The sequence below is a fragment of the Lipotes vexillifer genome, unplaced genomic scaffold, assembly GCF_000442215.2.
Source record: "Lipotes vexillifer unplaced genomic scaffold, Lipotes_vexillifer_v1.1 scaffold500, whole genome shotgun sequence".
Taxonomy (NCBI): domain Eukaryota; kingdom Metazoa; phylum Chordata; class Mammalia; order Artiodactyla; family Lipotidae; genus Lipotes; species Lipotes vexillifer.
This window is the reverse complement of record NW_006778765.1, coordinates 2047330-2073369: the sequence shown is the minus strand read 5'-3', so window position 1 is coordinate 2073369 and position 26040 is coordinate 2047330. Positions and strand designations below refer to the sequence as shown.

Genomic DNA, 26040 nt, shown 5'->3' with positions numbered 1-26040 from the left:
TACGCTTCTCAGCTTTTGGGGCGGCCCCAGAGGATAATGCAGGTGCCATTATGGCCATTGCCACGTACTAGAAAGAACCTTGGGTGTGGAGACCTGGCTCTGATCTGTGTGACTTCAGACTGTCTCTCCTCCGTTTCTGAGCCTGTTTCCCCTTGTATGAGGCAAAGGGAGCCTATTGCGCAAAACAGGCCATAGTCACACTGCTCAGAGTGAAGCAGGTGGGGGCCTGGGGCTCACCCTTCCCTTGGTTTTCACAGAAGCCATCGAGATGCCTCCAAGGACCCCAAGGCTCTGAGGGACTCAGGATCCTCAAAGCCCGCCCCCGGCCTTGTTCATATTGCCTCCCTGCCAGCTCGCATCCCCTCAAAGACAAAGCCAGGTGGAGGCTCCTCTCTGGCCAGTGGCAGTCTGCTTCCTGAGCTACTGTCCCCTCTCCCAAACAGGGTAAGCCTCCCCCTTGCCACTCCCACAGCTCTGCCTGAGGCATGGAACACCAGGTTCTCGGCTCATGTGCGATTCTTCCCGCTTCAGGCCTCAGTGTCTCTGTGCGCGTGGACCTGTCAGACTCAGGGGACTGCAGAGGCCTGTCCAGCTGTGACAGCAAGACCACAGACAGTCCGGAGATGGACTGGCAGGGTCTGGGCTTACAGTGCCTGGCTCAGGGCCAGTGCCTACAGGGAAGTCCCGCCTGTCCCCTGGGCAGGTGGAGCGGGCTGCACAGAGCCTTTCCCACATTCCTGGCCAGCCTGGCCTCCTTATATAGCTGTTTCCAGGCTGGGTCCATGCTCTGTGCCCCAAGGGAGCAGACCTTCTGTGGTGACCAGGCCTGGGCCTGCTCACTGGGCTCCTGGGGAGGCTTTTTCCCCAGATTGCTGAACGCGTATGTCTTCCCGAGTAATCCCAATCACATCCATAGTCAAAGGGAGAGCTGTGTAGATGCGCTCAGAGGTGAGGCTTCTGGCTAAGTCATGCTAAGGAAGGGGAATATTTACTTGTAGCCACAGACCCAGCTCCCTTCCCTTGGGGCAGATGCTACTGGCGTTGACCGAGGCAGGGCTAATGGAGGAGCCCCCTTCCTGGCCCTTGCAAGCCTGTCACTGCCCCAGGGTCCCAAGTAGGCCCTGACGATGGTACCCTTCCCCAGTTCCCACCCCTGGGATAGTGTCACTGAGTCCTCCTTCCCCAGCCAAGGATCTGGCACCTGGCCACTTTTCTGAAGCATCTTTATCCCATCTGTGGCCCCAGACTCAGGAGCCAAGCTTTCCCAGAGCCACAGGGACATAAGCACCAGCTGCATCCAGATCCCCTAGTATTTATTCGCTTTATTGCTACTTGTTATGAAAGCAGTCTTTCAACTTTATTAAAGGAAAATTGAAAAAAAATCATCTGTAATCCTACCCCAGGCCCTCCAGCCACCCTCCTGTGGTGTGAGCCCATGAGAACGGCACTGCCTTGGCGTGCTGACAGATCAGCGTTCTGCCCTTTCTCGCTCCAGGCGTGACTCACGGGCTCCCTTGACACGGCTGACCTCCATGTAGGCCACCTGAACATACACGCCACCGCCCCGAATCGTCCCCTTCAGGAGCTCTGTGCTTTCTCAGTTCCATGCTTCTCTCTCAGGAGATTCCCCAGAGCGGGACTTCTGGGCCACAACGTGTGGGCATCTTTCTGGCCCTCGGTTTGTATTGCCAAGTGCAGATCTTGTTTCAGAGGCCTTGCTGGAGTTGCACCAAGAGTCCTGGCTAGAATAATGGGGCCCAAACAGCATCCTGAGGCCCCAGCAGAGAGAAGGGGGGCTCCTTGACCTAGCCTCTCTCATCCCAGAAATAAGGTGTATCCATCCTGCCTTGGCCCCAGCAGATCTTGCCCCACTCAGGCACCCCAAGGGCTGCTTGGTGCATTTGGGGTCACACTGCCCAGTCACACTGACCTGACTTCCAGGCCCCTACCTCCTGCAGACCACCCTCTGGCCCTCCTCTTCCCAACCACGCCTGTGCTTCTCCCAGGCTGGGCTTATGGAGAGCAGGCCATTTCACTGCTATGTCCTCCAGTCCTAGGGAGCCTGTCGGCGAGATGAGTGGTGCGAGGGGTGGTGGTGGTTTGGTCAGATTCTGGACCATTCAGAAGGGGCGCCAGCACCTAACTCCCACCTGAGCCTGCTCCTGCTCAGTACATGTTCCCGTCTCCAGCCAAGGTCCACAGGACATTCGCAGTTTGTCTGCTTATCTGAGGCCACTGCAGTGTTTGGCTTGCAGATCCCAATTTCCCAGAACCTGCCCCCACAGGGGCGGGGCAGTGAGCAAGTTACAAATTCATTGCGCTCTTCCTCTCAAGTTCAGAAGCAGCCTGCCAGGCACCAGAGCCAAAATGAAGACCCCAGCCCCTGGCCGCGCCTGCGGCATCGTGCTGGTCCTGCTCTCGCTGGCCACCCTCCAGACCCTCAGGGCCCAAAAGGTAGCAGGTGTCCACGGGTTCCTGTATGTGTGCACTTGAGCGTGAGTGGGACAAGTGGGTGAAGGGGAGGAGCGCCTCGGTGTGTGCAAGTGAGCACGGGTCAGTGTGTGTGCAGAGAAGTCGTGCTGCCCATCCACCAGGCGCTACCCTGAGGGCTCTATGGAGAGTCCCCCATTTACAAGGAGGGGTGATCCTGGTATTCCCAGTTCACGGGGAGGAAGTGCAGCCTAACAAGTTGCCCTGGAGGGCGGCAGTGGGTGGGGCGGGTAAGAATGGGCCTCAGGGGCCCAGCTTACGCCTCCTGGCTGCGTGACCTCTCGGAAGTCATTGATGCCTCCCAAGGCTCTTTTTCCTCATCTGTAGAACAAGGTAGTAATAGAACTATTTAGAAGTTTGTGGTGAAAAGGAAACATATAGTGTTGTAAAATGCTGAGTACAGTGTCTGGCATGGAGCAGACACTCACGTGTAAACAAGCCACACGGCCCGCCGCGCACCTCTGTGCTAAGCACAAGTGTGCCACGTGGCAGGCGGGCGAGAGATGTGTAGGCTCTGCCTGTTTGCACATGCCCTTCCTTGGAGGCCGCAGACCTCGAGCGAAACGCATGCCTGGGGGAGTGTCCTGTGGACAGGGCAGCAGGAGAGGCCCAATGCTGCAGGGAAAAGGGGGCACAGCAGAAGATGTGCAGCCTTAGGGATGGACCCTCCAGTTCCCCCAGCTCCTGCAGGCCCCTGGGGGGAGGCTGGCAGGGGCTCTTTTCCCCCGCCACAGGACTTGCTCTCTGCCCTTTCACTGGGCAGAGCTAAGATGGCATGGAAGCTTCCTGACCCAACAGGACCCTCTGCCACTCACCTCTGCCCCAAGGATAAGTAAGTTCCTCCCAGACACAGTGGGGCTCAGGCTCCACCCCCCACCCCTTGCCTGCTTGTTCTCTGAGGGGCGCTGTGGCCCCCACTGAACAAGACAGACTGATCCCTGCCCCGTGGCACTGTAGGATGGGGAATGAAGCACACAGCTTCCTCTGATCTGAGATGAAAGTTCACAAATGAAATGCTTGATGGAATTTTGCCTGAGGCTTGATCAGTGTCTCGCTTGGGGTTGGGGGCCAGGGCTCAGTCTGGGACCAAGGTCAAGGCCCACTCTCTCGAAGAACACTGAACAGTCCTACCCTTTCCTTTCCTCCTCCACTGGTCCAGAATGACATCGACATCTACAGCCTCACTGTAGACTCCAGGGTCTCATCCCGATTTGCCCACACAGTCGTCACCAGCCGGGCGGTCAACAAGGCCAGTACTTTGCAGGAGGTCACCTTCCAGATGGAGCTGCCCAAGAAAGCCTTTATCACCAACTTCTCCATGTAGGTGCCCTCCTGCTCCCCTCCTCGTCCCCCCTCCCCAGTCCAGCACTGTGACACCATGGTCCCTGTGCCAGATCCGGAAGAGAGGGCATCTTCCTGATGTGAGATGTGCCAGGATATATGCCTGAGGTGTGTGTGCTCCACCTGTAGGCAATACAGGGACCAGAGGCTTTAGCCAGGAACTTCATGCATTCTCAGAGACGTTTCCCTCCCTCCATCCTTTTATCCCTTCCTCCTTCCGGTTCTCCCTTGCTCCCTCCCTCCCTCTCTCCTTCCCTCCCTGTATCCCTTCCTCCCTCCCTCCATCCATCCTGCTGTGCCTTCATCCCTCCCTCCGTTGGTCCCTCCCACCATCCGTCTCTCCATCTGTTCATCCATTTTCCCTGAGTGCTGCCCAGGTGGCAGATGGAGAACCACGGTATCTTTGTGTCTTTGCCTTTGAGAAGTACAGACTTAGGGCATCCTAAGTCCTGAGGCCAAGCCCAGGCAGAAGGGAGTCACCAAAAGGCAGATTCCAGCTCAGAATACAGAAAACTTCCTAACCCCCCGGGCTGCCCCACAATGAAGCAGTGCCTCAAGGAGGCGGACCACCTCCTTGTCACAGAAGTTCTAAGCCAGGCTCATCCCCCCACACCTCCAGCTGGGATACTACAGAGGGTGGTTCTGCTCTGGGTCAGAAGCTGCATTGGGAGGCCCCTGGGGTTTCTGTGGACTCTGTAAGCAGGTGATGATCCTTACCTTGTCTCTACTGTCCTCCCCCACCCTTCCCGACCAAGTTTTGCAATGTTTACTAAATGCAAGAGAACTCTCTGTCCCTGGCCCCGCAGGAGAGGCAGTGATTGAGGACAGGCCAGAGAGAGGCTGATCCCAGAAACTCAGGGAGGGCTATGGGTGGGGCAGAGAGTGAGTATCTCAGGTGGAGTCCCCAGTGCACCCTGGGACCCCTGAAAACGTGCAGTGGGGGTCCGCTCCCTATGGCTGGCTCCTTATCTCTCTGCCCACACCGCCTCCAGCAGCCCTTGATTTCCTCACCCTGGAGCCAGGCCTGTGCTGCCCAACTTGCAGCATAAGCTTCACAGGCGGCACCCCGCCTCCCATGTGGGTGCCACGGCCGGCAAGTTACGAGGTTTCAGGCCCATCGCATCTTCTGAGGGCCCTGGACTTGCACCCCTCTCTGGGCCCAGCTCCTGTTGCTGCATGTGTTAGGGAAGCAGGGGGCAAGGTGCCCTGCTCCCCAGCCTACCTGGGACCCCAAATTGGACATCTGGGAGGAGGAGCCCTGCAGCCCAGCAGCACCCCAATCCCTAGCCCAGAGTTAAATTTGACTAGGGAGGTCAGAAGGGTGTGGAGAAAGGACACTTGGTCCTGAGGTCCTGGCTGCCCCCCCTCCCACCCTGTACACTCTCACCCTCTCACACCACCCCCAGACAGAGCAGGCTTATGTTTGCCTGCCAGTTCACTCTCAGTCCCCAGAAACGGCCACTAGGATTGTCTGCATGCCCCAAGGAGTCCTGTCCACCAGTTGTCCAAAACTTCCTTCCCTAGAGGCCAACCTCTCTGCAGAGTGGCCTGTCCAGTGTTGGAAGAGGGGACAGCCATGGGGGAGAGGGGTCAGAGCCTTCAGTCCTGTGTCTCCACTGGCCTGGGAGCCGGCATCTCCCTCCTGCTGAGTCTGCCCCACGGGGCTGAGTGAACTGTGGCTCAGAGATCTCGCTGGTGGCTGACCAGTTCCTCTGAGAACAGTCTGTGGGATGGAAGGGGCAGCTGGGACGTGGAGCCCAACAGGAAGGGAGAAGAGAGGCTGGGACCTGCCTCCCCTGCAGCCTTCATCCCAGTTGTTTAGTAAAAGGCATGTTTGCCGACACAGTGCACGTCTCAGGGTAGATGGAGGCCTGCAGAGCCCCCATCGACACTGGGCCCCGCACAGAGTTGTGTCCACAGTAGGTGCATAATAAACGGGTGGGCTCAGGTAAAGATGGGAGTCAGTCTGTCAAGAGGCACGTGAAGTCCCGGAGGAGGCAGGATTGCAGGGGGCCTCCCCCACCGGGCTCTCACAAACTCCCTCCCTCCTGCCCCAGGATCATTGATGGTGTGACCTACCCGGGTAACATCAAGGAAAAGGCTGCAGCCCAGGAGCAATACAGCGCGGCTGTGGCGAAGGGAGAGAGCGCCGGCCTCGTCAAGTGAGCCCGATGGGGTGGGGAGGACCCTGTGGGGGTGGGGGCTGCCCCTGCCTTCAGCCGCCCCTGGTCTGAGAGGCAGACCTGATGCCCTCTTCCCCCAGGGCCACTGGGAGAAAGACAGAGCAGTTCCAGGTGTCAGTCAGTGTGGCACCCGCTGCCAAGGTCACCTTCGAGCTGGTGTATGAGGAGCTCCTGGTGCGGCATCTGGGAGCGTACGAGCTGCTGCTGAAAGTCCAGCCCCAGCAGCTGGTCAAGCACCTGCAGGTACCTGGTGCCGCCTCCTCTTAGAAGCCCTCCTGGATGACCTCACTCTCCTGAGGGTGGCCCCTGCTTCCCCTTCTGCCTCCTGTGGGGGCCAGCCCTGTCCCCCAGCAGACCCAGTAACCCACTTCTTGCCTCTAGATGGACATTTACATCTTTGAGCCTCAGGGCATCAGCTTTCTGGAGACAGAGAGCACCTTCATGACCAATGAACTGGCAGAGGCCCTCACCACCTCACAGAACAAGACCAAGGTGGGCCTGCCATGGTCTGCGGGTGAGAGCTCCCAGGGGCCTGTCTTCAGGCTGGCTCTATGGGCCTGGATTTCCAGAGAGTGGGACCACTGGGCAGAATCTCTGAGCTAGAGGGACCTGTGAGGTTCCTGTGTCCATGCTGGCATTTGACAGATGGGGAGGGCAAGGCCTAGGGAAGGATGGTGGGAGCTGGTTTGAACCCTGAGATTGGGAGAGACGACTGATGTCAGGGTCCCAGGACCAGGTAGGGAGGAGGAGCTGACTGGACGCACGCATCCTGAGCCCAGCCTCTGCTTGCACAGATCTAGGAGCAGGGGATTCACTTGTACCCACTCCCCTACATGGAGGCAGTCTATCTGATAGCTCAGCTGGAGAGAAAGTTCTCTGGAATTTGACCCAAGGCTGCCTCCTGGAATTCTCTCTTCAGATGGGGGTGAGGGGTGTTGTTGGCATGGCCTTGCTTCTCCTCCCAACTTCAGCCTGGTCATTTTTCCAGGCTCATGTCCGATTCAAGCCGATGCTGTCCCAGCAGCAGAAGTCTCCAGAGCAGCAGCAGGACACAGTCCTGGATGGCAACTTCATCGTCCGCTATGATGTGGACCGGACTGTCTCCGGGGGTTCCATTCAGGTGTGTGGGCTTCAGAGAAGAGCTGAGCCACCAAAAAGTCCATCTACCCTCAAGGACCTGAGCCTGGGGGTTCTAAAAGAAAAGACAAAATAACCAACCCTAGTTACCCGTGTGCACCAGGGGCAGCACAGACGGCAAACAGGCAGTTTAGTTGTGTCGTCCCTGAAACGATTCTCTTTTTCGGAGGGAAGAAAGTTTGTCTCTGCTGAAGAACTGCCCTGCAGGGTTTCCCTTGTAGCCTTGGCTGCCAGGAGACTCACAGTTCACATTTATGCTCAATTACAGTACCTTCTTTCACACAAGTTTCTGGCATCATTGTGCTTCCCCTTTATTTTTGAACAAATCACTATTTTCTCGCCCCTTTCCCAAACCACTGGGTCCAGGGGAGACCAACCCCTCGAGGATCCAGAAGAACATGCAGGAAGCCATAGATGGACCTTGTTTTTGGATTCTTCACTTTTTTGATGGATCTCAGGTTTATTATGTCTGAACCTTTTAGTATAAGCTGCCTCAAATACTAAAACAAGTAAGAGATAAAGTAGGGGTAGAGTTCTGGTGGGCCATGCTTGAGCAGGGAAGCCTTCTGCAAGGGAGGGGCTGGTCTAAACCCTAAAGTATGGCAAGGATTTGGGGAGGTTAATGGTGGGACAGGGATGGAGGGGGATGGAATGAAGAGAGCAGAGGAACCCCAGGCCTGGGGATGAGGAGGCTGGTTAGGGGCAGGGCAGGGCTGCAGCTCTTAACGCCTGTGTGTGTCTCACTCTGGTCACAGATCGAGAACGGCTACTTTGTGCACTACTTTGCCCCTGAGCACCTGGCCACGATACCCAAGAACGTGATCTTTGTCATTGACAAGAGCGGCTCCATGAGCGGCAGGAAAGTCCAGCAGGTGGGTCCCATGGGCCAGGCAGGGTCCTGAAAACTCACAGATGTCCCACACCATCAGCTCTGGTCCAGCAGGCAGACCTGCCCTCCTCCATCTTCCTAGGTAGGGGGCTCCCATGGATCAAGATTGCTCAGAGTTTGGGGCAGGTCCTGCCGCTAGAGCATTCACCATGTCCTCACTGCAGATGTGAGCCTGGGGGTGCAGCCCAAGGGCACATGAGCCCCCAGGGAGGCCCCACTGAGACACCCGCCTTGTGTCCCCTTCCCCTGACCAGACCCGGGAAGCCCTCATCAAGATCCTGGGTGACCTCGGTCCCCGTGACCAGTTCAACCTCATCAGCTTCAGTGGGGAAGCAACCCCGTGGAAGCCACAGCTAGTGGCAGCCTCGGCTGAGAACGTGAATGAGGCCAAGAGCTACACCACTGGCATCCAGGCCCAGGGAGGTGAGCGCCTCTGCAGCCTTGCACGGTCGCAACTTCCAGGGCACTGAGCCCAGCCTGGGGCACCCTGCTGGGAGCCACCCTAAGAGTGTGTGCCCCACAGGGACCAATATAAACGATGCGATACTGATGGCCGTGCAGCTGCTAGAGAGAGCCAACCGGGAGGAGCTGCTGCCCACAGGAAGCGTCACCCTCATCATCCTCCTCACCGACGGCGACCCCACGGCGGGTGAGGCACTGCCAGCAGCCCCAGGGCGTGCTGCCCAGAGGGAGTAGCTGGGCTGTGGCCCAGCTTGCTGTGGGACCTGGGGCAGGGAGGGGGGATCTCTGAGGCCCCTCTGGCTCTGAGATTCCAGAAATATCTGTTGAGAAAATCACTGTTTTCTCACCCCTTTCCCAAACCACTGGGTCCAGGGGAAACCAACCCCTCAAAGATCCAGAAGAACGTTCAGGAAGCCATAGATGGCCAGCACAGCCTCTTCTGCCTGGGCTTCGGCTTTGACGTCAGCTACGCCTTCCTGGAGAAGCTGGCACTGGACAACGGTGGCCTGGCCCGGCGCATCTATGAGGACTCGGACTCCGCACTGCAGCTCCAGGTGCCCATGCGCCCCTGCTGGGCCATGTGAGCGAGGGATGGCACTGACAGGCGGGCAGACCCCAGCACGGCCCTCATGACACCCCCACCCTGCAGGACTTCTACCAAGAGGTGGCCAACCCACTGATGACATCGGTGGCCTTCGAGTACCCAAGCAACACCGTGGAGGCGGTCACACAGGATGCCTTCCGGCTGTTCTTCAAGGGCTCCGAGTTGGTGGTGGCCGGGAAGCTCCGGGACCAGAGCCCTGATGTGTTCTCAGCCAAAGTCAGGGGGCAGCTGGTAGGTGTGGCCAGCCATCCTGGAGGGGAAGGGCAGCCGGGGCAAGCAGTCAGCGGCTGGGTTCAAACCCCAGCCCTGCCAGGCTCCAGCCGGTTGACCTTGAGCAAGTTGCAGAGTGCCCTCTGCCACTTGCGGATGACACATCCCCACCGTGTTGGCTCCTGGTAGAGGTTCAGTGAGATGATGTGATTTTCCGAGAGCACCTGTGTGGGGCCGGCATGCGGCAGACACTCCATGGTCAGTCAGTGCTGCTGCTGCTGTTCCCAAGGGCACCAGGTGCTTGGCATCCCCTCCTGTCCTCACACCAGCCCTCCGAGGTTACAGTCAGGCAGGGAGGGCTGCTCCCATTTCACAGATGAGCAGCCTGACATCCAGGCAGAGCAGGCGGTTTGCCCTGGGCCCCACTGCAGCCGAGTCAAGAACCCAGCTCACCACGTGGCGTCCTGTCCTTGCCCAGCCTTCCCTGCCTCTGTGCCATGGGAGGCCCTCTCATTCCACAAAGAGAAACACAGCACTTCTCTAGGCCCTGGGGATACTGCCCTCACGGGAGAGACAGCATGGGTAAATTGTCACACAAACAAGGAGCTACAGGCTGGATAAATTCGGGGATCAGGGAGGGCTTCCCAGAGGAGGCTCAGCTAAGACTGAGAGGTGAGTAGAGGGTGGCAGAGGCCAGATGGTGGAGGGATGGAGGAATGTTCCAGGCTTGCGTGGCAGGCAGGCAGCACGTGTGGGGAGAATAGCAGGTGGGCTAGGCAAGCGGGCATGGGGGGCCCAGGGCCTCGTCTCAGGAGAGGTAGCCAAGTGCCCTGATGCGCAGGGCGTGCCCTGTGGCCAGCCTGCCCGGCTTCACTTCCAGCTCTGCCATCTCCCAGAGGTGAGACCTGGGGCAAGGCACTTAAGCTCCCTGTGCCTCAGTTTCCTGCTGTATACAAATGAAAGTAAGTCACCTCTCCCACACCTGGTAAAGCTGCAGTGGGGATTAAGGTCTCGCCTGGTATAAACTCTCCATGTATGTTAGCTGCTGATATGCTGGAGGCCAGGGGTTCCCAAAGTGCAGAACCCAAGGTGACTTGGAGTAGTTTACAAACAAACATGTCTTTGTTTTAGTAGTTATATATTTATTTTAATGTGTTCTGAAAAATAACTCTAACCACAGACCTAAGATTTCACAGGTATTATTGCTCAGGTCAAGACCAAGAGTGTTAGTCTATTTAAAGTTCATTGGAAAAAAACCATCAAACAAATAGCTGTATGTGTGGAGAAGGCAAAATTCATGCAGCTCCTGGTTCTGCGCCTGCTGTGTAGCACCTGGGATAGTTTGCTCCCTTTTATCTCCACCTCCTTGTCATCCTTGGAGGCTCTGTGGCTGAGCCCCTCACACCCCTAAACACACTCCCTACCCTCCACTCTACTCAAAGGAAATGTGGCCTTGCAGCCAACGCTGCCCCCACCAGATTTCTTGTGGCATTGCTGGGCAGCGCCAGGCCAGGTGCAGACGTCACACCCTCACTGCTCCTGCCCTGGCTGGGCCCCTCTTTCCAGCACATGGAGAACATCACCTTTGTAACGGAGTCCCGCGTGGCAGAGCAGGAGGAGGCGTTCTGGAGCCCCAGATACATCTTCCACAGCTTCATGGAGAGACTCTGGGCGTACCTGACCATCCAGCAACTGCTGGAGCAAACGTGGGTGGACACACCCTCCAGGGCCCACTGGGGTGGCCACACACGGTTTCAGCACTTCCCCAGGCTCTTCACTGGTGGGGCAGGCACAGCTGGCGCTAGGCATGGAGATGGGGTGGCGGTATCGTGTCTGAGTTCCAGACTCCCAGTGGGAGCTCCCTAGAGGGGTCTGGAAGGGAGGGAGAGTCTGACTGGGCACCCCGGGGCCTGCTGAGCCACTGGTTTCCTCCACCTGCAGAGTCTCCACGCTAGATGCTGAGAAGCAGGCTCTTGAGGCCCAAGCTCTGAACTTGTCGCTCAGCTACAGTTTTGTCACCCCGCTCACATCCATGGTGATCACCAAACCCGAAGGTCAAGAGCAGTCTCAGGTTGCTGAGAAACCCGTGGAAAATGGTGGGTGTGGCAGCAGAGTTTTGACCCAGCATTCTCCCCAGCCCCTCCCCACATCCCGACCAAGATGCCACCCCTGCCACCCACGGACTCCCAGGAGACTTACCCTATTTCGTTGATGAGGAAACTGAGGCTAGGTCTCCTGACCCCTGCATGTTCACTGCACCTGTGTAGTGCTGGGGTTGGGAAGCAAAAGGTTAAACAGAAGCACTTCAAATTTATCAAAACCACCCTGACAGTGTATCTCTCTCTTTCTCCCTCTTTTTGTCTTAACCAGAAAACAGACACAGGAACGTCCACTCAGGTAAGGGCCTAATACCCTCTAAGGCTGGCCTGGGTGACCATTGGTTGACACAGGGCCTATGGTACAGCGACCATGAGGTTGCTAGCTGGGGCCTCTCCAACCCAGCCCTGCTCAGGAGGGGGTGTCATCTGCCCAAGCACGCTGGTGCATTTAGTTACCTGTTCATTCATATTGGTTGCCACTCAGGCCCTGTCCTGGACACTAGGGACACACACCCCCATCCCACTGGGGGGCCCCAGAAAGGCACATCCAAGAAGCAAACCCAGGTCTCTCTGATTTCCAGGTCACACCCTCTTCAGATATCATTCCGTGGGAGGCAAAGAGTCCAGAGTATCAGGTAGCAAAACAGGAGAGGATAGAGGAAGGGGCTGTTTACAGAACCTTGACCCTGGCCACAGACTGGGCTCTGCCCTGGCTGTTGGGGGGAGTGACTCTTGTCTCGCCTAGCTGGTGGCAGGGCTGGGACTCAAATCCAGTTGTGTCCGATTAGGAGGCAGCAGTGCAGACCCTGTCTTTTCTAAAAGAAGAGGCTGGAGAGGACAAGGTAGTTTGAGGGGCACTGCCAGAGTGGGGCAAGGGGGGCCGATATCCCAGCAGGGAGGAGTTCAAGAAGGGTCCATTGTTCCAGCTTTGAATTTCTCCCAGAATGGCAGGTGTGGGGAGGGGAGCCATTTGCCTTCTCCATGTCCCTTTTCTGGGGTGGGTCCCAGAGCCCTGGCTGTGGGGACCCATGGCACTGCTTGAGAAAAGACTGCATGTGTCAACTTTTCCAAAACTGGAGTTTTCGATAAACTGTACAACTTCCAAACGAGATTAGGACCACCTGGACCTCTTCATCCTCCTCCTCTTCCTTATCCACCCCACCGTACGCCCTGGAGACCAACGCCACCAGACGTGATGTCACGTAAGCCGCTTTCTGACCCTCTGAGGGCCTAGTTTCCTCAAGATGAACCTGCCCATAGAGTTGGATGAGATAAAGCACCAAGCACAGGGCTAGGCACAGACCAGGGAGAGTTGCTGTAAGGTATGACATTAAATAATGTGTCCTTTGTTTTTACTGATTTGGATTCATTACACTCTGGAGGCTGGCTCAGCATGGAACGTTCTAGAAAGGGAAGGTTTCCTCCATTCTCAAAGCCAGGAGTAGTCCCTTGAGCTGTTTCTGATCTCCAAATCTGGACTCAGACACAGCCGCAGGGCCAGGCTGGACCCTGTCTCCTCAGCGTTTTCCCAATAGCATGCTCTTCTGGTTGAAAAATCTCTTTGCAAAGGCTCGTCCAGATTGGGTGTAGGTGTGGCAGGGGTTGTGGGATTGGAGCTTGGTGGGTGGCAGGTGGCAGTGATGGCTGGAGGGCTTGCCGATTGCTTTGAATCCTGACTGCCTTCTCCCTTTCTGTTCCTGGCTGTTCCTGCGCTAATGCCTGCGTCAGGGCTATCAGCTACCTCATTTCTTGATGAACATGACATGGACTTAAGAATCAAAGGTACCTCCAGGCAGCAATAGATTCTGGCCCTATAGCAGGGAGACCCTGGGAGGGAAGAGCCCAGGGAGCTCTACAAACCTATCGCGTGGGTTTCTCGATGGAGAGGGAGCCCTGCCACACCCATCTGCTACTCCATTCCTCAACCCAACCCTCCCCAGGAAGGGGCTGCCTAAACCCAGACTTTTTCTTCTTTCAGAAACAACCACGGCATCCCCACACCCCGGTAAGTGCCAATTCCCCTCATCCCCCCTCACCGTCCTCACCCCCAGCCTGCTCTACCTGCCCCCAGAACCACACCTGCTGTCCTAGCCCGCATCCAGCCTCCTTCCGTCATCCTGCCACTGCCTGGGCAGAGCGTGGACCGGCTCTGTGTGGACCTCAAGCGCTCTCAGGGACCGACAAACCTGCTCTCAGACCCTGGCCAAGGTGAGAGGTGCACACCCAGTCATACACCCAGAGAGACCCGGGCATCATGCACCCCCAACTTCCCACCCCGGAAAAACGGTGGGAAACCTGCCCACAGAGACTCACGGGCAGTCCTCGTCCCAGGTGGTAACATGGCCACGCCCCTGAGCACCGACCCTTGTGCTCATACGTCTTCCCCACAGACCTTTCACTGGGCACCACATATGCAGACCTGAGTGGCCTGCACCCCTGGATGACCAGATGTGGGCTTGCCCCCAGGCACTGGCACTGCCATACTTCAGGGTTAGGGAGACAGGCCTGGGCACAGAGCAGCACAGGGGCCTGTCATCCGTGCCCAGAGCGCCGTGGAGACGAGCCCAGAGGAAGAGATGAGAGCTGTCCTAGGGTCAGGGGAGGCTGCACAGGGTCATATGGGGGTGACTGGGCCTTGGCAGAGAAATGGGGGTCCACAAGGTAGAGGAAGGGGTAGGCAGAAGCACAGAGCCCTGAAGGAAGCTGGTGGGGTGGGTGTAGTGGGTGTGGAATGGGTGTGGAGGAAACAAATGCGGGGAGGAGGTAGGTGCGCTGGCCAGACCTGCCCCCGAGTCCCCAGAAGGGTGGAGCTGAGCTGTCAGGTCAGACGTGGAGACACACAGCACTCGGGATGCTGAAATGCACACCTGCAGGGCCACTCACGGTCAACGAACATGTACGGCCCCCTCGCTCCCCCCAGACCTCACACACTGTCTCCCGCTTCATCACGCCAGGCCCAGAGTCTCTTTGCTCCCTGAGGCTAGGGAGCACTGATTTTCCCTCCCACTCTTGGCCACGGTGCCCAGCTCAGGGTCAGGCGTACTGCAGGGGCTTCACGCGCGTTTACTGACTTCACACGAGACCTCCCTCCTCAGAGGGCTCGTCTGAAGATGGCTGTCACCCAAGACTTGGGGGCCCCTCCAAAGCTATAGGGAACCAAGGGATGAGTGGAAAGACTGTGGGAGGCAGGCCCGTGGCGTGAGGGGAGGCTGGGGAAGGGGACCGGAGGTGAGTGGGTGAAGAGCGGCTCCGGGGGTTGTAGCCGGAGGGACCACCTGTTCAGGCCAGTGCCCAGCTGGGACCACAGCTTCGACCTTTCTGCTCCCGGCCCTCTCAGGGATTGAGGTGACTGGCCACCGTGAGACAGAGAAGGCCCACTTCTCGTGGATTGAGGTGACCTTCAAGAAACCCCAGCTGCAGGTTCGTGCATCCCCTGAGCACGTGGTAGTGACTCGGAGCCGAAGAAGCTCTGCATACAAGTGGAAGAAAGCTCTGTACTCGGTGATGCCAGGGTAAGCCACAGGCCGAGGGCCGGCGGCGACCCCTCACCCCCCGTTAGCTGGTGATGCGACGCCACAGGCCTGGGGAGGGAGTGGCTGGGCACGAGCCCTCTGCGGTGCGCCACACCCACAGGAGGGGCAGAGATGCCCAGAGCCCTGTACCTACCCCTCCTGCTCTGGAGGGTGCCAAGGGGTTGTCCCAGGGACCTGGCTACCCTCACACCTAACCCAGGTCACTGTCCTGTGCAGGGGACGGTGAGGTTTGGAGCTGCTCTGCTGAGTGACCCTAGGCAGGCTGCTTAGCCCCTCTCACTTCTAACTAGGGGTAATCATCCGGCCCTGAGTCAGAGGGCTGAGGGGATGGTCCAGTGAGAGAATGTGGTCGGGGAGCACTTTGCCCACAGACCGTACGGTGCCCACTGGGCACACGGGAAGGTGCGCTCTCTACGTGGTGAGGTAACCCTGAGAACGAGAGGTTGGAGAGCGCTGTCCATCAGGGGAGGTTACAATTGTCATCCTTAACTTTGAAGCTCTACTGAGGAGAGACAGGTCCCTCTGACATCAACACCGGGCAGCTGGTGGGTAGTGGAGGATGGCGACCTCTTCTTGTGGGGCTTCCCCTGTGTGGAGCCTTGCAGAGGTAGCTCTCCTGCTCTGGGAGTCACGAGGGGCCTGGGAGAGAGGCCAAGGACCCTGGCCCTCTTCGAGCCGTGTTCTCTGAGCCCCCAGCCTGTGCTGAGTATGTTGTCCGCTCCCTCTCACCCAGCGCCTCTGAAGAGACTGGTTCCCACTTGATACATGAGTGCACACCTGGCAAATCTGAGGGGCTCACCTGAAAAGCTCCCAATTTCATAAAAGATCTTAGTTTCCTGCTATCTGGTAGACACACAAAGATCAATAGCATTTCTGTGCCTTGGACATACACACTAGAAGATGGAATAAAGGATTCCTATCAGTCGTGGCGATTGAACGTCCACATACTTTCATGAACTGCAGAAGATGCACATAAAGAAAAATAGATCACGGCTTTTACACTGAACTCTGTCAACGAGACGGTGTAAGTTTAGCGCGTTTCCATTGAAAATAACCTCAGAGTCACAGCAGGGTCTTATTCAACATGCGTAAAGGAATCTAACGTTCCTAAGAAAACAAAAGTGGTAATAATTTCAAAGATTATTTTAAGTAAAAAAGGAAGGCATTCGAGAAGGACTTGCCCTTCTAGACCTTAAAACACATGATTAAACGCTGATCATCAGAAGAAAGTGGCACTAGCCATAAAAGTAAAAGGGACAGAGGAAATGTATCCTTGAACCCCTAAGTCATATAATTCATGAGAAACCAAATCTAAGAAAACCAGAGGGAGAGGAACCGTTATCTCATGTTATAAATAATCCTGGGATAGGGAACTTCCCTGGCAGTCCAGTGGTTAAGACTCCGCACTGCCACTGCAGGGGGCATGGGTTTGATCCTTGGTCAGGGAACTAAGATCCCGCATGCCGTGCAGCACGGCAATATATATATATATATATATATATATATATATATATAAAATGCTGAGATAACCAGGTATCAGTAAGTTAACATTGGTCCCAATTGACTGAGGAAACTGAAGCCCAGAAGATTGAAGGGACCTTCCACCAAAGGCCACACTAGGAGATCCTGAGGACAGGAGGGCAGCCCCTGCCCACTGCCACGCTGCTGCCCAGGCCCCCTGCGGGCACCTCCTTGCCTCCCTTCCTGCTCAGGACGCAGGTTTCCCCACAGTCTCAAGATGACCATGGACAAGGCGGGGCTTCTGCTGCTCAGCAGCCCTGACAGAGTGACCATCGGCCTGCTGTCCTGGGACGGCCCTGGGGCGGGGCTCCGGCTCCTTCTGCGGGACACTGACCGCTTCTCCAGCCACGTTAGTGGGACCCTTGGTACGTGGCTCGGGACGTCATCAGAAACCGCCTCTGCCTGGGAACAGGCAATGCCATCACCTCTGCATGTCCCCCAGCCTCCTTCCGTCTTTATTCCTCGCTGACCCGCCCTTTGTGTCTCAGGCCAGTTTTACCAGGACGTGCTCTGGGAGCCGCTGGCAGCAGCAGGTGACAGCAAGCGAACACTGAAGGTCCAGGGGCATGACCACTCTGCCACCAGGTGACTCAGCACAACAGGCCACTGAGCCCGGCCAGGGGTGGGGCTGGGAGCCGGGCTCTGAGACCCCCACTCCTCTGTCCCTGCCTGGGAACTAGACAGTCAGGTGTCAGGTTAGACAAGTCTGACCCAGCTTTCAGTGGCCCCGCAAAGGGTGGTCAACTTAGACCCACAGAAAACATACCAGCCTAGAGATCACTAGAGTGAGTTGGGAGCAGTAGGAAACTCCCCCTGAATTCCTAGAGCCCTGGCCCCTGGAGACCACACACAGCTGGGTGCCCTTGGGTGGCCAGGCCTTGTCAGCCTGTGCTGGAGGGAACTCTAAGGGACCCCCAGACCCTCCACCTTCCACGTTCCTATCCCTAGCTGTCTCCCTCTCTTCCCACCCAACCTGAGACATGCTGACCACCTGTCTGTCTGTCCATCCCAGAGAGCTCAAGCTGGACTACCAAGAGGGGCCCCCAGGAACGGAGATTTCCTGCTGGTCTGTGGAGCTGTAGTTCTGATGTACGGAGTTATGCCCACCCCCCGTGCCGCCTGCTGGGTGCAGGTGGCTGCCACCCTGTGACCACAGGGCCACCTGTGGGTCCTGTAACATCATGGGGAGAGGTATTTGCGCTCATTAAAATAAAGAGAGGTGGTGTGAACCCAGGGAGTGGGCATCTCTGGTCCCATCTGGCCAAATCCCAGAGCCTCAGGATCACGTCCTGGACACGTAGCGCGTGTAACATTAGCATCATCCGCCATCAACCCTTCAAAGGCCTGTGGCCAGTAAGGCCCATGGAGAGCTTTCAGTCCGGTCCCTTCATTTCTCAGGCAGGGAAGCTAAGATTTAGAGAGATTTAAACCACCCAGGCAAAACACTGCTCTTGCTGGGGGCCTAGGGCAGGAGGACACTCCTGGGAGCAGTGCTCACTCTGCTTTATGGTGACATGGTCCATGAAAACCAGTTTTGATTCAAAAGAAGAAAAGGGACCTGGGTAGAAGTTCGTCATTCTCAGCAAACTTTTGGGCCCTTTTGCAGTGGGATTTGCCAGACATAATTTGATTTTCACACCTGTGCTCAGGAACAGGCCTGTCTTCTCACCACCTTGCAGAGAAGCTGGCAGTGGAAGACAGAGGAGACAGAGATGAGGCCCCAGTCCCAGCAGGGCAGCAAGGGTCTGTTCCCAGGAGCTTGGGCTGTTGAGGGTCTCCTCTCCTGTTTGTGCCCCAGGGTTAGGCACCCCAAAGATTCCACCCAATTCTTGCACAGGCAAAGCATACTTTCAAAACATTTATAATTATTTCACCTACTTCTTCAAAAATGACACAAGTCTTTGGCTTACAGATAAAAAGCATAAAGAGAATAAAACCAAAAAACATGAGAATGAAAATAAGAGAAAAGAGCCAAGCAGGAGGAGAGTTAAATCAGAGACACCAGGGTAGGGGAAGCTGTAGCAGCAAAACAGCTTTGCTCTGAGCTTCCTGGCAGCCAGGGTAAAGCAGAAAACGAGTTCATTTGCTTGCTGAGAGGGAGCAAACCAGATCAGGGAGAACATTCTTTTCCCAGCTCTTGAGCTATACAGGGTGTTTGCTGAGGAAGTCTTTCTAGAAGGGTGGAAGAGAGGCCGGTGGGAGGGAGGGGTCTTCAGCAGCAAGTTTGCCCAACACTGAGGAACCCTCTTTCCTGCACTGCTGCCTCGCCATCAAGCCTGGGTGGCAGGCAGGGGTCTCAGACAGAGTCACTTTGTGAAGGTCACTCAGAGGGGCTCAGACAAGAGCTCAGCGAGACAAGGGAGCAGCTTCGGGGGCTCCGCTGGACTTGCTGTGGGGCTGGCCCTGACATAGCAGAACGAGACGCCACCACCTGGGCTGGGCTGTGGCATTTGTGCCACAACAGTGGGTTCCTGGGTGACTTTCTGGCCCGGCCAGCACCTGAAGTGCGTGAGTTCTCTGTGAACAATTGGAAGTAGGTCCATGCATGTCACTGTTTTGTTCACTGCATGCTTTCCAGCACCTGCTTGGTCCAGGCCCTGGGCCGAGTGCCGCAGGTACATTGGGCACCTGACAGACACAGCTGCCACCCAGAGGACAACCAGGTGCCACAAGGAGCCCAGAGGGAGGCATCTTGCCCAACCTGAGGAATATCAGGGGAGGCTTCCTGGTAGTGTCATGGTTGCGATTGGACTGGGGTTGAGTTTTGAAGAATAGAGAAAAGTTAGCCCAGTGGAAAAGGAGGGCAGGGACACCAGGGCCAGAGCCAGGACACTGCACTGAGTCCAGGAAGGTCAAGGGAAGCGGTGCCGCGGGGTGAGGTGGAAGGGACGCTGGCGAGGTGGGGAAGCAGCCCCAGGCCAGCACCAGTTGCGCACACCTCGCCATGGAGCTTGCCTTCTCTCCTGAAAGCCCAGGGAGCCTTCAGAGGCTGTAGGCAGGGACAGGCACAGCCAGGACGAGGTGGGACTGGCCAGAGGACAGACCTCCCTGACTGTGTGTTGGGGGAGGGGGCAACATTTGGGCTGGGCCCATCCTGCTGCCTTTCTCCCAGCCCGCTGGGTTTGCTTGCTAGCTGGAGCAGCAGGACAAAGAGAGGCACCTCAGGAGGACCAGAAACTGCCATGCCGACGTCTCTTCACACGCTCCCTCTGGCAGGATCCTTCTCCCCATTTCATAAATGTGAAAACTGACCTCAAGGTGACTGGTTTAAAGCTACATGGCTCCTCAGCCGACCTGGGACTGCCCACTTTAGGGTGTCCCATCCCAGGCCCGGGCCCTTTCTGCCAGCCCAGCCTGGACCTCTGCCTCTGTCTCATGTGGCCCTCTCTCCAGAGCAGTAACAGCGCCTCTGGGGCTCTTCTGGTGACAGATGTTCCCTCCTGGATTGCCCTCCTCCAGCCCTCTCCAGGCCCCCAAGCCAGTGTGGGCCCTGGGCAGCCCTGTCCTGGCTCAGACAGAGGGGCCCCTGGAGTGGGAGGTAGAACTTCCTGGTGAGCCATGGCCAGACCCCACTCCACCCCACCCCGCTGGCATTCGAGACCCTTCCCAATCTGACTGCAACCTCCTCCGGTCTTGCTGTGTCCCCCGCTCTGCCACAAGCGAAGCCACCCAATGCTTCCTTCAGCCAGGTACCTTCCGCCCAGCGTGCCGTCAGCCCCTCAGGCAGAGAGAACAGCAGAGGCAAAGGATCTGGGGAAGGAGGGGTTGTGTTTGCAGAACTGGAAGCGGTTTGTGTGCCTGGAACGCAGACAGTGAGAGGGAAAGACGGCAGGAAGGACTTCTATCTTTGTCCCAAGAACCCTGGGTGGGAGATGTCATTTGTAGGGTTTCAGACAGGGGATGATGACCAGGTCTGCACTGCAAAAAAGCTGTCTCTGGAAGCAGGAGGGCTGGGGAGGGGCAGTTGCCGTTGTCCGGGTGGGAGAGGGTTGTCCAGGCTGAGAGCCCTCAGAGCCCCTTCTCTAGGAACCTCTGGCTGACCCCCACCCCACCCAGGACTTACTGTGAGGGTGCAGCAGGTGGTCACCATGAGAAGTGATTGGAGGATCCCAGGGATCCCCAGCCCAGCTGAAGGGAAACTTGGGCACCCATGCAAGCAGGACCTGGGTTATTAAACTATGTGCTCCCAGATCCTAGCCCAGAATGTTGGGTTTACCTGCTGAATAGATGGGTTGTTGGGGGGAGCGGGGGATGGGCAGGCAGATGGATGGCGAGATGATTAGAGTGGAAGGGTGGGTGGCGTGCACAATTAGCTGCAGGCTGGGTCTGCCCTGGAGCACTCTTTGCTCCTGAGTCATAGAAGGAGCTTCAGGCCTAAAGGTCCTGGTAAGAGCTTGTGAGCCATGACCCCTGACTTTTCCTCTGACCCTCCTGAACTCTGAAATGTAGTCAGTCCTTCCCGACTTCTCAGAGCCTCTTTGCTCTCGAGTCAATTCTTGATTTTTTCCTTCCCCAACCATCATGGTTAACTCCCCAGCCCTAGTAACACCCCAACCAACTGCGTCTTTCAGCCGCATCGGTGGAGAGGCCCGGGAAGTTGCCTTCCTAGCAGCCAGCCCTTCCTTCGAACTGCCTGTCCCCTGGAGCAGGGGCTCATGGAAGCATGCAGACACTGGTAGCCGTCCGGTTTCTCCTTGGCCTTTACTGTCACAGCCCTCCATCAGGCCCCACTCTGTGCCTCTGTTCCAGATGCCAGGCAAGCCCTGCCAGCCGCCTCAGTAGGAGCTGGCATGTCCACTCAGAACAGGTTGGGGACAATGTAGTCGCTGTGGACGCCGTCAATCAGCCCTTGCCCATTGTTGTGGACGAACCAGCAGGCAACTTTTGTGCCAACGCTGACATCCTTCCTGTAGTCCTTCTGGGAGCCCCTGGGAGAAAGGAGAGAGATGCTGTGATACACGGGGTAGGCAAGATGGCTGCTGCGCCCAAGGACCTAAGGTTGAAAAGGGGTGTGAAGTTGCCAATTCTAAGAGTCCAGACTCTGGTCAAGAATGAGGCCTTGTGGTTACTCCTTCTAGGGGGTCAAATTTGACCTTTTCCCAGTTAGAGGGGGCCAGGACCCCAGAGGGAAACTAGGATGCCCCACAGACGACAAGAGCCAGCTGGGCTGATGTGCGTGGGCAGAGAGAGCTCCTTCCTCCTGTGTTGTGACAGGGCAGGGTGAGGACGTCAGTAGAGTCTCCTCACCGGGTAACCGTCAGCCGATGGTTCTTCACCACCACTGTGGCATCTGGCTTTGTGGGGTCAGAGCCTGGGTGGATGTCAGACACTTTAAAGTCAAAGGGGTGGAAGAATTGTCCTGGGAATAAAAACATTCACGCTGTCAGCCCTGCCACCACCATATGTGACATGGCCACTGGCCTTCCAAGGTAGATGCAAAGGCTGGATGGGGTGTTGAGCCCTGGGTCCAGGGTGGCTAGGCTGGCCCTTCGCATGGCTTTTTCCCTCCACCACGTGGCCTGAAAAACCTGAGGCTTGAACATTTCGTACCCAGTAGCCCATGTGTCTGTGCTGACATCCGATGACTGTCCACCACATAGAAGCCCAGGAAGTCATGGTGGATGGGCTGTTTCTTCCACACCTGATGCAAGACAACCACAAAAGTAACCCCATCTCCAAAGGAGACCACCATGTTCTTCCTGGCGATCGTCACAGACAGCCTAGGAGAGAAGAGGAGGTCAGCAGTGAGGCCCAGTGGCCATGACACCAGGCATCTGAATCAAGGGTATCTCAGCAGGAGACATGACACCTGAGAGCACACAGACTCCAGAAACTATGTCAGGGGTGTTGGAGAGAAGACGCTCATGCATGTTGACTATGCAATCCACTGAGTGGGTCCCTGCTCCTCTGTAAGCAGGAGAAGGGGCTGTCCTGGGCGTCTGGAGGCCCGGGATCGAACCCCAGCTCAACCACTGGCTTCCTGTGCGACATTGGGCAGGTTCTGCCCCTCTCTGAGCCTCTGTGGAACTAACACCGCTGCCCCGCCCACCCAGCTTGGGGTGATCTGAAGACACAGGAGAGGCTGAGGAGTTTGAGAACAAGCAAGTTCAGCCAGACACGATGCATGTAGGGATCTTGGTCGCTATCAGCTTGCTTGCCAGGTCCACCTAATGCTTTCGTCCACACAGCCCTTCACTCAAGGTCAGTCCTGTGAACTGTCTAGCTACCAATACTGCGTCTGATGGGGGCCCCAGGGGTTGGTGGGGGGCCACCGTGGTCACCCTCCCCTAGGCAGGGGCTGAACTCTGAGGCCACTGGTCTTTCCTGTGAGCCCTGTGGATCTTCTGTCCTGTGATTTGTTCAAATCCCTCCTTAGACCCTTGTGCTATAGCGCCTCTCAGAGACCCAGTAGTGGGGCTTTACCCATCCTGTGTGACCGTGACTGTGTCCAGCCAGCTGAACGTGCTCTGTGCAGCCCCATGCCACAGGGTGATCCTCTCCGGTGTCACCTCAATCTGGAAGTCCATCTGAGCATTGGCAATGCCCAGCTTGCCAAAGTAAGTCTTTCTAGTCTGGGAGTCCAGGCTGCTTCTCTTCTCACCAATGATCTGCCCGTTAACTGTGAGGCCTGCCAGAGGGGCGGGGTAGCAAGAGACCAGCAAGACCTGAGTCCAGGCTGGTCTTTAGGGACACACCTTCCCCTTCAGCCAGACCTACTGAGGGGCAGCCCAGTGGGGGCCCCATTGAGAGACCAGGACTTCAGAGCCAACCCTATCTGTTCTTAGACACATGGGGGTCACAGTACTGGCTGAGGGCCCACACTGTGGATCTGCCCCTTGCCTGGGCCAGTGTTGTTCAGAGAAAAATGATTCCCTACCCACAGGCTGGGTCCTGCCTGCATGCCCAGGCTGCACTTAATTCTAACCATCTCCCCAACACCACTGGCCCCGGGGGCACTAGGTGAGCCTGTGGCTCTGGGTGGAATCTCTAATCCCTACAGGATGTAATCTGCATATAAGATGGGTGACTTATAGGCAGAGTGAGGAGCTAGTCCATATGCCTATGCTAGGGACTCCAGGCCCTCCCAGGAAGAGACCCTGGCCTCAGCCCACAGTCCCCACCTGTGACAGGGTCCTGAATGAGGCGCAGCACTGTGCCCGGGTCTTCGTCGATGTTGAAGCAGATGGCATCGTCCTTCTCTGGAACTTGGATGATGAAGTGGGGGTCCCCATCCACTGAGTGCACATAGAGAAAGGGCTGGCTTCCAGGGTCTCTCACTGTTCCGGGGCCCTCCCCTTGCCTCCTAGTCCCCGTGGGATGGACTCCTAGACGGGTAGGAGGCGCTCTGGCCCTGGGCCCTGGGCCTCACCCCAGGAGCTGGAGAACTCACCGTAGTAGGGTGTCTGGGGAGGCTGGGAGTTGGCTGTGGACGCAAAGGGAGAGAGGGCTGAGCTAAACAAGCAGGCGGGGAGGGTCCAGGACCCCCACCCAGAGTTCGGTTCATGCCTCTCCCCTTCCTGCTCCCTAATGCTCTTAAACCCACACCTTCCCTTGTCTCCTCAGGACCTCCCAACCGTCTGCCTGTCCCAGAGAGCTGATTCGGGAAAGACTCCGGAGGGGAATGGCACAGGGCCACGCTCTGTGGCAGCTGGCACATACTCACTCAGGTAAGCCATGTAGGGGATCACTGAAAAAAGAAGCCAAAGGGCAGGCGTGAGCAAGGTCTAGGGGTTCCCTCCCCCCAACCCCATGCCTTCTACCTGTCTCGGAGCTGCTGGTCCCCAGTGGGGCCCCAATGCTGACAGATAAAGGGTGGGAATATGACCCCCTAAGTTTAGGCTTTAGAAATGGGACATGCCTAGGGAGCTCCTTTCTAGGGCTGGTGGGTAATATGGGTGTAATGTTAATACTGGGGCTCAGCACTTCCACGTAGCTAAAATGCAAGCCATTAGGTCGTCAGTTTCTGTGTCAGGAGCAATGCCGTCCCCCACCCCTGAACTCCCCCCCCCAGGGTGGGATGAGGCTCACAAGTGATTGTTGTCTTTGGTAGTAAAACACCCACCCAGATGCACGCGGGCACACACACACCCACACACACGCACAGTGACTACATTTCACAGGGCTGTTCGGAGGGCAAAGCCATGACCCATTCCAAATATACTGCTTGGTTAGGACAGCCTGTATGGATAGAGACAAGGCAGGCGGGTAGGGGCTGGGGAGGCCCTGCCTGGTGGTGGTGGGTTTGTCGGGGGGTGGGGGGTGATGGTCAAATTTTACAATGAGAGAAACGCAAAGTGCTGTGAATTCCAGCGCAGGTGCTGGAACCAGGCTGCCTGGGCCAACATCCCGGCTTGGCCTCCTGTTGACTGAGTCATTGAGCAAATAGATTTAACCTCTCTGTGCCTCAGTTTCCTCACTGTAAAATGGAACCATGAGAGGACTCCCTTAAAGGATTGCTGTGGGATTAGTCGAGTGCTAATTGAGTTGCTAATTTTTGTAGGTCACAGAATACTTTCATACTGATTGTCCCTCCTTGGGCAGGGGAAGCTACCGTCAGTCAACTGACGAGAACCCTTAGGCTCAGAGTGGAACAGAGCCCAGCCCCAGGCCCCTGGTGCATTCACAGCAGAGCTGGGAGCTGGAGCCAGGTGTCCTGAGGCCCCCTCCCCAGGCAGTACATCCCCAGCACGATTGGAAAGGCCTCCTTGGTCCTCTCTTGTCGTCCTCCTGGGACACCCACCCAGCTGTGGCTAAAGCTCACCTTCTGCATCCACAGGCCCTGGGAGGGAGGAAGAGGAGAAGTGCATTAGAGGCCACGGACTCCTGGTGTCAGGGCCAATGTGACCGACTTACTGCCTGGCCAGCCAGCCCCAGGTCTTGTGTGCCCCCTGCAGGAACCAAGAGCTCCTGGAGGCAGAGGCCTGGCCCAGACCGGCTCTTTACCTCCCAACGCCAACCCCCATCGCCTGTGCCAGTTGCAGGGACACTCAGGAGCCCCCTCTTGGGGTCTGGTTGAGCAGGCCTGGTCCCAGCCTCCAGCTCTCAGGGCCTCTTCCTCTCACAGTCCCCAGGCACCTGCTCCAGGCCTAACTTTTAGGTCAGAAGTGCTTCTTCTTGTCTAACTGAACCCTTCCATGCTGCAGCCTAAGTCCCTTTCCTGGAAATGACCCTGGGCACTGTGCCCTTTTAGAAACTTCGAGGCTCCTATTCACACTAACGGCTTCGCTCCCTCTATAACACCCTCCCCATCCCTTGGCCAGTTTTCCTTCGATGCCCCCAGGACCCGCGCTTCTCAGCAGGTCTGGCCTCCTCAGCCTGGCCCTCTTCTCTTCAGGGCGCCTAAGGCCAGGGGCCTGGAAGAAGGCGTCCGAGTTCTGGCCCCACCCTCCGTGCCCACCTTCCCCGGCCTTGTCGGCAATGGCGGTCTTGTTCTCATCGTCCTCAGGCTTGGTCACCACCATGGAGGTCAGTGGAGTCACAAAGTGGTACTTGAGGGACAGGCCCAAGGCCTGCGCTGTGAGGTCCCCCTTCTCCTCCCCGTGGGCACTCTTGCTGTGGGGAGGGGCGGGGG

The 26040-nt window shown here is 57.1% G+C and overlaps 2 protein-coding genes across 4 annotated transcripts in view; one reads left to right on the top strand and one right to left on the bottom strand.

The window, feature by feature from the left end:
* The first annotated feature begins 2367 nt into the window (after positions 1-2367).
* On the top strand, positions 2368-17551 carry ITIH4 (inter-alpha-trypsin inhibitor heavy chain 4). Its single transcript, XM_007451890.1, has 22 exons — positions 2368-2454; positions 3650-3810; positions 5889-5993; positions 6095-6257; positions 6396-6506; positions 7003-7134; positions 7907-8023; positions 8295-8463; positions 8564-8689; positions 8875-9056; positions 9152-9337; positions 10883-11022; positions 11258-11412; positions 11687-11713; positions 11997-12050; positions 12204-12257; positions 13394-13420; positions 13507-13623; positions 14753-14927; positions 16680-16834; positions 16958-17054; positions 17482-17551. Exons 1-22 carry the CDS (start codon positions 2368-2370, stop codon positions 17549-17551), a joined length of 2610 nt encoding a protein of 869 aa, XP_007451952.1.
* A 3596-nt stretch (positions 17552-21147) lies between these two features.
* The window catches only part of ITIH3 (inter-alpha-trypsin inhibitor heavy chain 3), a 14058-nt gene continuing 9165 nt past the window's right edge, over positions 21148-26040 (bottom strand). Inside the window, exons 14-22 of one of the 3 annotated variants that reach the window (XM_007451877.1) lie at positions 25867-26021; positions 25231-25248; positions 24133-24156; positions 23860-23892; positions 23591-23704; positions 22893-23097; positions 22020-22189; positions 21717-21828; positions 21148-21397 (exon numbers count right to left, since the gene is read on the bottom strand). In XM_007451877.1, the coding sequence (XP_007451939.1) occupies positions 21268-21397; positions 21717-21828; positions 22020-22189; positions 22893-23097; positions 23591-23704; positions 23860-23892; positions 24133-24156; positions 25231-25248; positions 25867-26021 (961 nt within the window). In that variant the 3' untranslated portion in view covers positions 21148-21267. Of the gene's footprint in view, positions 21398-21716; positions 21829-22019; positions 22190-22892; positions 23098-23590; positions 23705-23859; positions 23893-24132; positions 24157-25230; positions 25249-25848; positions 26022-26040 lie in introns of all 3 variants that reach the window. The other 2 variants (XM_007451878.1, XM_007451879.1) reach the window with 2 other exon arrangements.

Bases quoted from the DNA above. Each gene is read 5' to 3' on its own strand.
- ITIH4 (XM_007451890.1), top strand. From the start codon at position 2,368: ATGAAGACCCCAGCCCCTGGCCGCGCCTGCGGCATCGTGCTGGTCCTG. The intron at 6,507-7,002 runs GTGGGCCTGCCA...TCATTTTTCCAG, and splicing joins CCTCACAGAACAAGACCAAG to GCTCATGTCCGATTCAAGCC. The intron at 13,624-14,752 runs GTGAGAGGTGCA...CGGCCCTCTCAG, and splicing joins GCTCTCAGACCCTGGCCAAG to GGATTGAGGTGACTGGCCAC.